A 14,291-nucleotide genomic window follows, 5' to 3' on the forward strand; every position below is an offset into this window, starting at 1 on the left:
ACTTAAATCTAACGTAAATTGATTTCTCCTAAAACAAAAAGCTAACATGCATTTTGGTAAATTAGTTCAGCGACTATGCTAATCAGATGGAAACGAGACTCCTTTAAAATGTATTTATCACAATAAATATTTAATTGCGCTTTCCTTGTTATTTTTATTTTTATTACAGTTTTGTTTGAATTTGGAGACTTTGGCGCGCCTATATAAGGAGGGAAATTCACGAGAACCGTTGTGTTCAGCTTTAGAGTTGAGAGTGGGTAGTGGATTCAGTGCTTTAGCTTCAGAATTTCAGATAGAAAACTAATCTCAGATTTCTGAGGCAGTATGGGAAAGCGCCTCCAAAGTGCTACTTCTACCGGCGGAGAAATGCCACCGGAGAAGCGGATTCGGAGGAGCAAAACCATCTGCTCTTGCAACTCTCCTCGTCCTCCCTTTCTCTCCGCTCATTCCACTTTCTCCTGGTTCTCACACACTCTCTCAAATGTTACTGCATAAGCGGATTGCACTTTGCTCGTATATATCAATGCTGCTTTTAAATGTGATCTTATGCATTTCTGTGTCACTGATCAGAATTCAGTTCGGATTTTCAATAGGATCTGGTTTTAGAATTGTGCACCGTGCGATTCAGTTAATTTATCTATTTATATTTGGTTTGTGTGTTCACTCTTGAACGATTTAGTGAAATCCGTTCTTTCTTGGTCGGAGACTCGTACAGAAACTGGAGTGTGATCTATTTATACATTTTGTTTGAGATCTTTGTGTTTGTTTATTATTTATATTTTTCAAGATGCTTTTGAATGCGATATTTTCTTCTTGTGATGAACTTCGAATGTGATTCTCGATAGCGAGTTCAATTTTAAATTGCATGCTGAATCGTGTTTTATGACAATTTTGACGTAAGAGGAAACGAGAATGCTTCATCAACTGGTAATTTGCGACTTCAAACATTTGCTTCATTCCGAGAGTTAGATTAGATCGTTTCAAGTTCCATGAGTTCTGGAAGTATCTGCTCGATATTAAGAAACGCATTTTCTGTTGATCACTCTGCAAACTCTGTTTCGTTATAGTCAACTATTTCGATTTTTAACTGCACAGCAGCTTAATCACTCTTTAATTGGTTTCTCAGTAATTTCAGATCGTCGTTTTTCCATAGCTTTAATATGTGGAAAAGATCAATGGATGCATCTTTGTTGTTGTTTCTTTTCATTTTGATTTTTCCTTTTTTCATTTCTAGATACAAAATGTTGTAATGGTTCAAATTGTCGTTTTCGGTAGCTTCTTTCTATACGAGAATATAATTGCTGGAATAATTTTTTTTTCTATTTTTATAGTACTATGGTTAATTATTATTCCTATTTTTGTCTGAACAACGTGTAATGTTAATATTCAACGAGAAGGTTCGAAGAGGACATTTGGACAGAGATTGCTAAGTTTCTGGACGGAAAATCTCTGGTGATGCTGGCAGCCACAAGCCGATGGTTCCGCCGTGCTATCATGGATGACGGTATATGGAAGTTCGTGAGCCTGCGTGATCTTCAGGTCCCACCGCCGCAACGCGTGGCATTCAGGTGGTGTAAGCTGTACACGTCAGCCTTTGGTAAGCCTGACCCTTCTTCAACGTCCAAATCAATTACTTTCTTTTACGTGTATGCAACATATAAGAAATTAAGATCGGCAAAACATAATTAAGATACGACGAACTGCCATATATCCTCCGATTAACTTCGATTTTGCATCGAAATTTCAGATGGAAGCCACTCCTACTTGTTCCGTCAAAAAGAGAAACATATTGGTGAGTGGGTTCTTTGGTTAGCTACCCATCGTTCCTCGTCAGCTGTAATTTTGTTTTTTACGTTTTTTTTAACAATGAAATTAGCGGTTGAATTTTCTTAACTGGATGGATGGCAAACCCTATCATATTTTAACTAAATAGAGGACATATTGTTATGGAAGTGGAGGGTATAGTCCTTTTTTTTTTTTTCACGTCAAAAAGCTATTATTTGATTTAGAAAGCAACACAGCTAGGTACTTCTATATATATCTAGTAATCATGTGAAATTCATACTAGATTTTACCACTGTATGCGTACGGAATTTTAACAGATCCACGCATAATACCTTATCCACATTTTAATATATGTGAAATTCACAATTAATTTTAATAGATCCAACACAATACTACTCCCACAGTATCACTGAACAATGTGCTCAAGCAGATAATTTCCTTGTGAATGGAATTTCGTTGATATAACCACTAATCAGTTTTAGCACCAAATCTTCCTCCCTCTTTCTGATTGTTTAGCTATGATGCACATTCGCGGTGTAGGTCTTTTAGAATTTATACAACCACTGCTGATTCATTCTTGTAGTACATATATTGTTGAACAAACAAGGCCCACATAAACTGAAAATATGTTACGGGCAGTATGTGCAACTTCAACATTGACTTGGAAAATTATTGATGTTGTAACTGTTTATTATGTACCACCAGATTGGATGCGTATTGGCGCTTTTTCTTTTGATTCTTCTGTAGCCGTCCTGACAGAGAGACTGACTTTTCCGGGGAAGATACGGAAAGAAGAAAGCTTGGAAAAGATGTTGCGGTCTCAGGGTTGTTGCGTGCTAGACAATGTTAAATCTGGAATCTGGATAGCTGGTAACTCCCAAGTTGACTTTTACCCTAGGACTATCCTTGAAATGAATGATGTCAGATTATGATCTTAGTTGAATTTAATTAATGTTTGATATCGTTAAATTTTCAGACCTGCAGCTTGTTCGATGCCCTGTTTGTGATCTCAATACGTGCGATGGTAATTTGAATACGATCCGAAGAGTCCTGCATATCCCTAATCCATTTGTACTGTCTGCGATTGCCTTCTAATTTGGACAAGAGTCACAAGACAAATAAAACTGCCATGAATAATACATCACTGACCACTGTGTTGTACAGCAAGGATTTGCCATTAGAGTAAGGCTAGATTAAAGTTAGTTAATTTGACAGGTTTCTCCTACTTATATAGGAACAATGCAGACATTAGATGCAAGGCATATAGAACTGTTCCTCTCTGAAGGATACCAAACTGGGAGCTGGGAATACCAGCTTGTAGGATCTCATGATATTAAAAAACGAGCAGATGGGGCTGCTGGAGCCATTTTTGACATTAAACACCTGGAGGATTCTTCCACGTCTGGTAAATCTTAATACTTCCGAGTCTACTCGATAACCCCGTAAAAATTTTTCCCGAGAATAAACCGCCGACCTAATGTCAACGCATAAAGAGATTACCTTCTGTTTAGCACAATAGAGCTAAAAATATTTGAAAATTATATTTTGCGATTAGTTTCAATTACAGATAGGCTATTTAATTCCAGCGAAGAGTGAATTCATAGATATTCCACAAACGAATTTAAATAAGAATATTATGCCTCATAATATTTCAGTAACTTCATGTTCTAATCCATTTTATTGCCTACCATTTTATAGAAGACAGTTTAGTCATGAGATTAACACATACAACAATCTGCTTTGATTTCCAAATTAAATGGCAGCGGTATTTGATTACAAGTCATGGATTGGGAGACCAAATGACTGGCAACCCAAGGCCATGATTGCTTTCCATGCAGTAGCTGTGAACACTAATTTACAAGAAAATGAAGGTCAGGAGCTTTCCATGCAGTAGTTGAATTTAATTACTGGAATGAATCTCAGCAAAATTGAGTCCCGTGATTTCTTATTTAGACTGTCCTTTGCAATTTCACTGGCCCTTGTGTTGACTCACTTCTACTTCTTTTCTTTCTTTATGCTTGAATATTAAAGTTTCATGATTTTCCATTTTGTTTTCAATACAAGCAGGTCTTCACGTGAAATACCACGCTATGAGGGCAGGAACTGATGGAGAAGTTGTTTCCATTAGAATCTCTCAGCAGCTCCTGTGATTCATCCCTAACCCGTCTTTGAGAGGGGCTGGGCAGTTCTTTCCTAGCTTTTAAAATGCCTTTCTGGCAGTATTATACAAGACTAACTCTTAGACCCGAAAACAATTATTGTATAATTCATTCATTAATTTCCCACATGTAGCTTTGGTTTAAACATTGAAAGATGATAATAGATAATGTTTCCAAATGAAATGTTGCAAATGGTGATGACCAAGCATTATTTTGTTTGAAAGTATAAAAAGTACCCTGTAGATCTTGAAGCATTTGCTTTCCCTAAAATTGAATGATTTGTGTAACATTCTGGAAATATACAAATGAAAATCAAATAGTACTTAATGATCGTTGGTGACGATTCTGAATATTTTCCTCCCAATAAACTGACTTGACAAAAATAGGAATTATAAGTTCATGCCCTCTTGCTGAAAGATCTAGTAGTTAATGTAACTACCCTGTCGAGGCAGATAAGTAATAATTCTGCAGATAGCAATCTTACGTCATATCTTCTATATATCTATTTATTTATTACATTATACTGACATGTAATAGGAAAATGTTAAATTCAGACTAAATTTAAGTAATTAATAATAATAAAATTTGATTAGAAAAGAAAGCTTACATTTTTATATTTCTAATATAATAAATATTTCCTTTTTATAACAACTTTCACTCATAGATATTTTGAAATCAGACCTTTTAACGGGCTGATTAATAAAACCTTACATAATAAAATTTGACTTTCAGCATTGCTATGAAATGCAAGGAGTTAAGATTAAAATACGGTTTTCTCCTTCTTATAAACTGGGACCTCAGTTCAACCGATTTGTACACCTGAAGAGTAATGGTTATCTTGAAGATCCTTTTTTCCTTCTTCATCTTTCCTGTCATATATGCCTCAAATGATTGCCAATTTTCTGTATGTGGTAACGATAATATCCTTATTCGTTTCCCCTTTCAAATCGAAGGTGAGCAACATCCTTATTGTGGCTATCCTGGTTTCAACTTAATTTGTACGAATGACAGCAAAACAGTTCTAAAACTTCCTTACTCTGGAGAATTCTATGTACGCAACATAACCTATCTCACACAACAGATACAAGTTTACGACCCTGATGATTGCCTTCCCAAACGTCTTCTGAGCCTCAAATTTTCAGGTTCACCCTTCACTGCCACTTTCAGTCGTAACTACACCTTCTTAAGCTGCCCATCTCGGAACGCAAGATCACAATTCATTCCCATTGAATGCCTTAGTAATTCCACAAATTTTGTGTCAGCTATTCCTACTGTGAACTTGGGCACTTCATTGCCTGAGTCTTGCCATGTTATTACAACGCTTTCAGTTCCAGTTGCAAGGCCAGCGCAGTATGAGGGAAATCTCGTAGATGACCTTAGTGAAGATCTTCAATTGACATGGGATAAACCCGACTGCCAATATTGCGAATCACAGGAGCTAATGTGTGAATTTGCGAGCAGTAACAGTAATCAAGTTCTCTGTTTCTCTCATTATCAAACAGGTAAAGATGTTATATGATTTTCAATCTGCATTTCATAAGTCTGTTTTCAGAAACTAGATTACCCAAAAATAACATGTTTGAACGGTTAAAAGAAAAGACCTGCTAACATATTGTAGAAGTCTATATTAGGTGCCGACATGCTGAAGTTACAAGGAATCGCTAATCAAATGTTGGTCAATGGTTTACTTCAGTAGCCAGGATAACTATGGGATTTTTTTTGTTTTGTATATACCTTATACCTATTGACTTCAGATTTAATTTGCACGTTGGCATTAAATTAATCCAAAACAATGCTGAGCAAGGTAAGTGTTATTCGGGCATATGCAAAAGTCAAATTAACCCCACTTGTATTATTATAATTAAGGCAGATGTATGAGTGGTTTTTCCAATCCTTTATATTCAATCACTCGGTACTCTCTGATTTTTGGAGTAAAACAACTATTTTAAAGGGAGTGTATGTTGCTGACGTGATCAGCAGGAGACTGAAAAGCCTTTTCTATCCTAGTTCGAACACTATATTTTCACGCACTTGAAATATTACCAAACTGGCTCACGTTTGTCATACGCTAGCTTGATGGATGTGAACGCTTAAGTATGTTCATCCATCATTCTTCATTATTTCAACATACATACAACGTAGCACTGACCCTTCTTCATTTTTCTAATTATTATTTAAAAAAAAAACTTGGCTGCAATATTTCTCAACCATATTGATTTGCTCCTATTGGTAACATTTCCTCTTGTAGGTAGTCCCATTTTATCCCATTTTCGGATACCAAAGAACAATCTTACATAATGGAGTTTACTGGCTTATTTTAAATTTCAGGTAATTCACAGCATGGACTTGTAGTTTTTAGAATCATCGCATTATGCCTTGCTGGACCCGCTGCCGTCTTTGCTATAGTGATGGCAGGTTGCGTGTGCTACAAAGACAGAATAGGGAATATTCACAACAATGCTGCATCTGCACGAGGTGCAATATCACCTACACCACTACCAGACATTGTGAGTAGGGGTTTGGACGAGTGTACAATAGAGTCATATGAGAAGGTTATACTTGGAGAGAGTCGACGGTTGCCTGGACCCAACAATGAATGTTGTTGGATATGCTTGGCAGAATACAACACCAAAGACACAATAAGATGCATTCCTGAATGCAAACATTGCTTCCATTCTCGCTGCATTGATGAGTGGCTTCGCATCAACAACACATGCCCAGTTTGCCGTAACTCTCCTTCCCCTTCTCCCCTTCAAATTCCCGTTACGTCCACTTAGTAACCCTCATCTCATCAAACATTTCGAGCATCCCCCTCTTAATTGTAAGAATAATTATTGCCTGGCATTTATATTTTGAGTGTAGGGTGAGTGGACGAAAGAGAGAGATATAGAAAGAAAGAAAAAAAGAAAAATTATAATTGGTTATGTAATAGAAAGAGAGAGAGAGAAATAAATAAAAAAAAGTAAGAAAAAGTAAATATATAAATATATAAAAATGTCAATACTAGTCTTTAAGATTGAATCTGTTTTTTCCTCATGATTTTTATTTGTTTTTTAAACTTAAAGCCTAAAAATTAAGATTAACAAAACTCATGAATCAAATAGACATAATTAAAAAAAAGTTTGTTGAACACCTAAAAGGAGATACCTTTAGATATTCTTTTGTATTTTAAAGGTAATTTTAGAATGCTTGTATATATAAATTATTCAAATAATGGAACTAAACTATAAATCATGTTATTAAGTTAATAGATCCATGTGTATCAAGTATCCTACACCTTAGCGGAAAGTATCTACTAATTGGTTAAGGATTTATCTTTTCCATAGATATTGTGTTTCTTAATTCTTACTTTCTTACGAAGATTGTACTTTGGTAAAAGTAAAATTAGTAGAATTATTAATTCAGGTTACTAAATTGAGATTGAGTCAGTTCGAATCCAGTAGTGAGTTAAGGTAAGTTGGGTTAAAAAAAAAACTCAAAATAATTCAATTTTTAAAAATGATAGTCTAAATTCAACTTTTTACAAGTAACAAGCTTATGCATATATGTATATCATCTAATCATTTATAACTTTAAGATAAAAGACTTTCAATTAATGGTGATAAAGTGAAATATAGAACTCTAAAAAAAGGACAAAATTTAGATATTTTTAGTACCTTTTTAATTTAAAATCAAATTTCTATTTTAATAAAAAAAATAAATGTATAATGCTATATTGTAAATTATTAAAATAAAATTTCATTGAAAATATTTAAAAAATTGTACCCAAATTTTATCTGGTTGTGCCATGAGTTATATAACTGAGAAGGCGAGTCCAAATAAATTAAACGCAATGAAAAATTTTATTTTTGTCAGAAAGCAACGGATAGTTTTTGTTTTTGGTGTTGGGACTAGGAAACCTACGACGGGCCTTGGAAAGTCCAGTCCAGGCCCAACTCAGCATAGTACTCAAATAGACACAAAGGCACCCTAAACAGAGATTTAAGCAATGGATTGTTTGAAGTCCAACAAGAGAAATTGTTAGGAAATGGATTGGACCCCTCAGGTCAGGATAATGAATCAGGCCATGAGAGCCCCCCACCATCAACAACTTTTAAGGTTTCTTATTTTCTTACTCTCTTTTTTACAACTGTATGATTTAAAAAAGAAAATAAAATATTAGTCGTTTATAGAACACCATTAACATTGATGGAGCAATTGTAGTGGCAAAGAAATGATTTAATTTTCTAAATAAAATATTATTTTAGAAAATAAAATATCCTTAATATTTTTAAATAAAAATTAATAATTACAATGATTATTTTATTATACAGGTAATTTTATAAAAAATTTAACCATTATTTTTTAATTAATAATTATAAATATATTTTATTTTTTGAGAATTCAAATCCTTTACAAACATTTAAAGATGGAGTGCAGTACCCACGGGAGAATTTTGAGGTTGTCTGGTTTCTCGCGAGAATGAAAAGACAGGAACAGTGAAAAGAAGGAGCGAAGGCACATGTTGTGTGTCGTGGTCCAATGTCCATTTTCTCTCTAGAAAGAAGAGCGAGCTTTCCGTACTCCTTTTCATTATTATAATTTAGTGATACGATAGTCAACTTATACTTACAAAAGTAGTAGCACTTATATACGTAGAGGAAGTGTGCTTATAACGAACGTCATAATAATTTAAGCATAACTGTCAATTATTCAGGTGCCGTCCCGCGACTGATGGCTTTATTAAGATAAAGAGGGCCCACTTTTTTTTATTTGATTGTCAGACATTCTCAGCCTCTCTCACTCCACTCACACTCTCACTCACTTTTCTTTCTTTGTACTAGTTAATAAATAAGAAAGTGTAAAAAAAGTGAGATAGAAAATAAAATAAAATAAAAAATATTTATAAAAATATTAATAATCTAATAATAATAAAAGAAACATATATTGACATACAAGAGTATTAAATGGAGGGAGAACAAAATAAAATAAAATAAAAATATAAAGAATGATGTAATAAAAAAGCAAATAATATAAATATAAGTTATCATCATAATAATAATATAAAACTAGTAAGTGCGGCATCTAATCACGGTAATAATGTTAGATCTGTAGCATGGGTCGCATTTGTAAAAGATATTATTGATGTTTCAAAAATTCCCTTTAAATTTCTGAGTTTGTAATAATTCTCTTCAAAAGTGGGATCATGTTGATGTGGGTCACGATCGACGTCGGCAACTATAAAGTCTTGCTGGGATGGTTTCCATTTATTCCAACATATGGGTCATTAGCTTCGTAGGTGTTATTCCTTTCCTTTAAGTTCAATTCTATCCCAAGATTCTACATTAATTATTTTAATTATCATTCCTTTCGTTGTTGTTACTCACTAATGTTTATCTATTTATTTAGTGATTGATTGGTAGATTGGACCAATTTTTATTCACCAATCACTAAATATACTTAGTAAAATTAATTAATTAATTTCAGCGTCAAATTCAACTGGCGGGTACGTTGCTGATGACTAGGGATGGCAATGGGTAAAGTACCCGATGGGCACCCGCAAAATTTATCCACAATGGATAGGGTATTTACCCGCTATACGAGTACGGGGTATGGGTATGGGTAAAAACCCGCAAATTTGGGGATGGGTGCGGGTATGGGTATCTAAGTACCCACCCCGCCCCATACTCGCATATATATATATATATATGCTTGAACTTTATTCTACAATTATGCATTGAATTTTTGTATTATTATATTACTTATGTGAAGTTATATAAGATTAATATAAAAATATATTTAATAATAAAGTAAACCAAAAAATTTATTTTGGTTTATATTTTTAATAGAAAAATTTATTTACTATTTTATATCATTTAATTAGGTTAACACAATTTAATTATTACATAGTTAATATAAGATTGACTTTTTTTAAAATATTATTTATATATGACACACATAAAATATTTTTTACACAAATATTTTTGTTAATAAAATCATATTGATGTTTAAATCATAAAGTGAATGATAAATAATAAATATATTATAAATATTTTATAAATTTTACAATCACCTACTATTACCGTAAACTTATTATTTATTAATAATATTTAAATTTTATTTTTATATTTTAATTTAAAATAATATTTTTCTATGTAACATATGTATTACAAGCACAACTATAATCTATTGAATCTAAATAATATTATTCTTACTATTTATTCACATTCAAAGAAGTTTTTGAAAAGATATAAATATAAAAAATTATTACTAATTTTTATTTGTTAATTTTTTTTAGATAAAAAAGTATAATTTTTTTAATATACACGTATATTTCTTTATTATAAAATTTTATTGTAACTATTTATCTTTTATTCAAATTCTTTTTTTTAAATTTATATACATTATAAATATTTAATTCACTAAAATAATTTTTCAAAAATTTATATTTTTGATAAAATATTTTCGTATAGTATATGAGTTAAAAAATACTAGTATTAATACATATATATATATATATATATATATTAATTATATTATATTATTTTAATTAAATCTATTATTTTTCTTACAATTTCAAATTCAAAAGTTAAAAAAAATATTTTATGTATCAACTTTCTATTGTTAGTATTGAACTTCTCTACCCTAACTCTATTCTCATTCTCAATGTCTGTCTCGCTAAAATTTAATAAAACTATGAAATGTTATTCATTAGAGTTAGTTGTTAATGTCGTCACAAGAGGTTACTAAGTGATCCCACACGAAGGGACAACCATTGTACAAATCTATTTCGTTGTCGTTCTGACATTACCAACAATCAAATCTCACACAAGATAGGATTATCACTGACAAATAACTTGTGTGTTTAGTTTTGCTTATTGTTTCTAAGAATTTTAGTTTAGAAAATTATTATATTAAGATACATTTAACGTTTATGATCTTTGAATATTTATTTTTTATCTATATTTGTACCTTGTTCGGCAACTACATATTGAATTTTTGTATTATTATGCTACTTATGTGAAGTTATATAAACATATTTTTCTTTATAAATATTTTTTTCTTAAATAAGCGCGGGTAATGAGTACAAGACGGGTATGCGGGTACCCAGAGGGTACGGGTACGGGGATTAATGTTCATACTCATGCGGGTATGGGGCCGGATACAGATTTTTTTTAAAACGCGGGTATGAGGATGGGTACTGTAGTACCCTACCCATTGCCATCCCTACTGATGACGAGAGCAGTGCTCACATACCAATGCCAGAAGGTAAAGGTAGCTTCAGCTGCAACGAGGTCAAATATTTTAATGTGAAAGAAGGTCCATAAATCAACAGCTAAGATTGCTTAGAAGATTTTCAACATAGCCTAGTTAGCTACGGATGTCGTCTCACGTTACTGAATTAATGTGCCATATTGCATCATTGATGCAAATGCAATAATAATTATAAACTTCAAACTTTTCTTTAGTTTCTCTTGTCAAGTCCAGCTTCTTTCCATTTTTAACTCATGTACCAGCTTCGAGCCTCATATATAAAATTCATTACTTATATCATCTCAACATTGCTATTACAACATGTATAATGTGTTTTGTCACATGCCATATTTGCCACAATTTAGTCTTCATTATAAAATGGACTTGTTCAAGGTTGCATGATGACTCCCAATCCTGTCACCATGTAGACAGCTGCATGCCACATGCTCTACACATGACATGTACCAAAAATAAAAGGACACTTCTGCTGTCTCTGATGCACTTGCTGATATATAATTAACTAAAAAGATAGTCTTTCTTGGAGCATGAGATGTGGTCCATTCGTGGGACCTAATTTGTGCTACTCAGTTCCCAGTCACGTGTCGTCAACCATTTTGCTAACAAGTATACAAAGGAATAAGGAGTGAGGAGAAGAGAAAAAATAAAAATGTTTTTTTTATCAGCCAAAAGAAAGCAATAAAAAGGGTACCTAACCCACTCTTATAAAGAACACATAAAATCCTTCACATTTTCTCTAGTCCAAGACCATGACCTCATTAATTTGAATAAAATCTAAAATAGATTCCATGTTAAATCTTTATTCTTTAAACATTTGATGAGTGTAAAAGATATAGAGTGAAAAAAAAAAATCAAATTTATCATGACAAATAAAGAAACACAAGGGTGAACAGAAAAACATGTCATTGGAAAAAGTCCATAAAGATGCATGGAGGTGTAAATCAAGTCATCCACAACCAGTGAGTGGCTTAATTAATAAAACAATCTTTTTAACTTATGCAACATTGCAGAAGAAATTATACATAATAAGTTTTATTAAAAATTACATAAGTTAATATATTTGAAGTTGTTGGGTACCTCTTTTCGCAATGATTCCAAGACAAAGGGAAAGTGACTTCTGATGTGGATGATCTCCACACTCCTTAGTTATAAGCTGTTGTACTTATTATATAAGTTGTGGTACTAGTAAAAGTAAAGGGAAAGAACGTTTGATGAATAGAATGTGGTGCCGTCCCCTGTTCTTGTTAGGTTAGGTGGTCCAACGCTTTTTAGATTTGATTCGTTCTGACACTCTGACAAGTCAAGGTCTTTTCTTCCTTTTTGTCTTACATACGAATTCTCTGTATATATATATCCCCAAATGAATCGATGCTCTGCACAAAAATCTATCCTCTTCAATTGTTCTGTTTCAAAGGTGCAATCGAGTATACTCCTAGCACTAGCACTGATGGCTAGAAGTCCCCACCCCGTTTTGCCTGATTTGAATGAATCCACTGTGCCTGATCAAAATGAGCGCAGTCTTCCATTTCGGCTCATTTTGCCTGATCTAAATGAGCCCAGGGTTCCATTCGAGCGCGCTTGGCCTGATCTAAATGACCCCGTTCTTTCTTTTCCATATAAACCCACTTCGCCTGTTCGTAAGGAACCTGCTTTGTCTTTGCCTTATGTGAGTTTACTCCCTCCTCTCGAGGGTATTAATGACGAGAATGAACAAGAATCTGAAGAGAATGAGGTAGGTGAATGACGTGTTGTGTATAATTTAATATGCTTTATATTCCTCTCTTCGATTGCCTCTGTCTCTCTGTCTGTGTATTTAACTAATAGTGTGATTGATTGATTAATTGTTAATGTATGTGTTCGGCATCCATTCACCGCTTACTTACTCAATGAAATTAATTAGTTTCAGCGCCCAATTCCACTGCTGTTTGATGATGAAGAAAGCAGTACTGCTACCACTGCTGCCTCTAGGAAACGTACAAGAGAAAGAGAAGGAGAAGGAGAAGGTGAAGGGGAAGGTAGCTCCAAACACTCAACATGGAAGAAGATGTGTTATTCAGCAAAGAAGGCTGTTAAAAAGTTCGTCAAAGACACATGGAACTAATGTGTGATGATGTATGATTGGATGCACACGGAATAATTAAGCGCACGTTTATGTTTCTGTTTGTTTTTGTTTGCTCTTTAATTAGATGCTTTGGAGGGTCTACTGTGGAGTCTCATGTCGTTCTGTTTTATTACTTAATTTGATGTATTTGACATGATATTGAATATTTGTACCAAATTTGTCATATTATCATTATGTAAAAGACTAGTTTGGATATATCTTTTTTTTATTTTTTTAAAATTCTTCTCTTCTTAAATGGAAGTGAAAAGAGAGCTAGGAAATAAAGTAAAATAATACCCACATAGCAGATGCACCCTGCAAGATACTTTCAAATGAAAAAGCTTACTCCACCTACTTGGCTTTGGTGATGCATAATTAAGTAAAATGATGCTTCCTCTCCTCTATCACTTATCAACTGCTTCAAACCGACACCAATAAAAGTTGTGTTCGCTTTTGCTTCAGCATGAGATGCCCCATTCGTGATTTGTGGGACTCTAATTTTTCCATGGATTTAGAATACCTTTTAAATTTATCAGTAAATACTTTTTTTTATCACAAATTAAAAACTGCATCTTGAGAGAAGCGTGAGAGGATGTGGGATGGTGGGAAAGCATAGGGGATTTTTTTTAATTTCATTTTTTATTTTTAAAAATAGTGATAAAATATAATACATTATAAAATTATTTTTTATCAAGAAAAGTGTTATAATAACAAATATGTTTTAATTATTTCTTTCACTTTCTCTTTTGTTTATTCAAATAAACAAAAAATATATATTTTTGTGAAGTGTCCTAAAAAAAAAATCCTCTCTATCTCTGGATACCATATCTACCAATTATAGAACCTCTACTTACCAACTGCCGACAAAAATAATTATTAAAGTGTCATATCTTCGTTTTCTATTTGCAAAGTTTTGTGAAGGATGTATTCTTTCTTGTTTTTATGATTCCCTTCACAAGACATTTAAAATATGAAATATAAATAAAATGTTACCA

The 14,291-nt window shown here is 32.9% G+C and overlaps 2 protein-coding genes across 2 annotated transcripts; both read left to right on the forward strand.

Moving 5' to 3' along the window:
* The first annotated feature begins 324 nt into the window (after nucleotides 1-324).
* On the forward strand, nucleotides 325-3,935 carry LOC113851079 (probable F-box protein At3g61730). Its single transcript, XM_027481566.1, has 8 exons — nucleotides 325-461; nucleotides 1,398-1,597; nucleotides 1,748-1,792; nucleotides 2,491-2,655; nucleotides 2,762-2,809; nucleotides 3,020-3,190; nucleotides 3,549-3,656; nucleotides 3,853-3,935. The coding sequence occupies exons 1-8, from the start codon at nucleotides 325-327 to the stop codon at nucleotides 3,933-3,935; spliced, it is 957 nt and encodes a 318-aa protein (XP_027337367.1).
* Nucleotides 3,936-4,773: 838 nt separating this feature from the next.
* On the forward strand, nucleotides 4,774-13,303 carry LOC113851081 (putative RING-H2 finger protein ATL21A). Its single transcript, XM_027481567.1, has 4 exons — nucleotides 4,774-5,446; nucleotides 6,273-6,706; nucleotides 12,610-12,927; nucleotides 13,187-13,303. Exons 1-4 carry the CDS (start codon nucleotides 4,774-4,776, stop codon nucleotides 13,301-13,303), a joined length of 1,542 nt encoding a protein of 513 aa, XP_027337368.1.
* The last annotated feature ends 988 nt before the right edge of the window (nucleotides 13,304-14,291 follow it).

This window comes from Abrus precatorius, unplaced genomic scaffold (assembly GCF_003935025.1).
Source record: "Abrus precatorius isolate BTA unplaced genomic scaffold, Abrus_2018 Scaffold9, whole genome shotgun sequence".
Lineage (NCBI taxonomy): Eukaryota > Viridiplantae > Streptophyta > Magnoliopsida > Fabales > Fabaceae > Abrus > Abrus precatorius.

Bases quoted from the DNA above. Each gene is read 5' to 3' on its own strand.
- LOC113851079 (XM_027481566.1), top strand. From the start codon at position 325: ATGGGAAAGCGCCTCCAAAGTGCTACTTCTACCGGCGGAGAAATGCCA. The intron at 1,598-1,747 runs GTAAGCCTGACC...TCGAAATTTCAG, and splicing joins GCTGTACACGTCAGCCTTTG to ATGGAAGCCACTCCTACTTG. The intron at 2,656-2,761 runs GTAACTCCCAAG...TTAAATTTTCAG, and splicing joins ATCTGGAATCTGGATAGCTG to ACCTGCAGCTTGTTCGATGC.
- LOC113851081 (XM_027481567.1), top strand. From the start codon at position 4,774: ATGGTTATCTTGAAGATCCTTTTTTCCTTCTTCATCTTTCCTGTCATA. The intron at 6,707-12,609 runs GTTACGTCCACT...TCTGTTTCAAAG, and splicing joins CTTCTCCCCTTCAAATTCCC to GTGCAATCGAGTATACTCCT. The intron at 12,928-13,186 runs GTAGGTGAATGA...GAGAAAGAGAAG, and splicing joins AAGAATCTGAAGAGAATGAG to GAGAAGGAGAAGGTGAAGGG.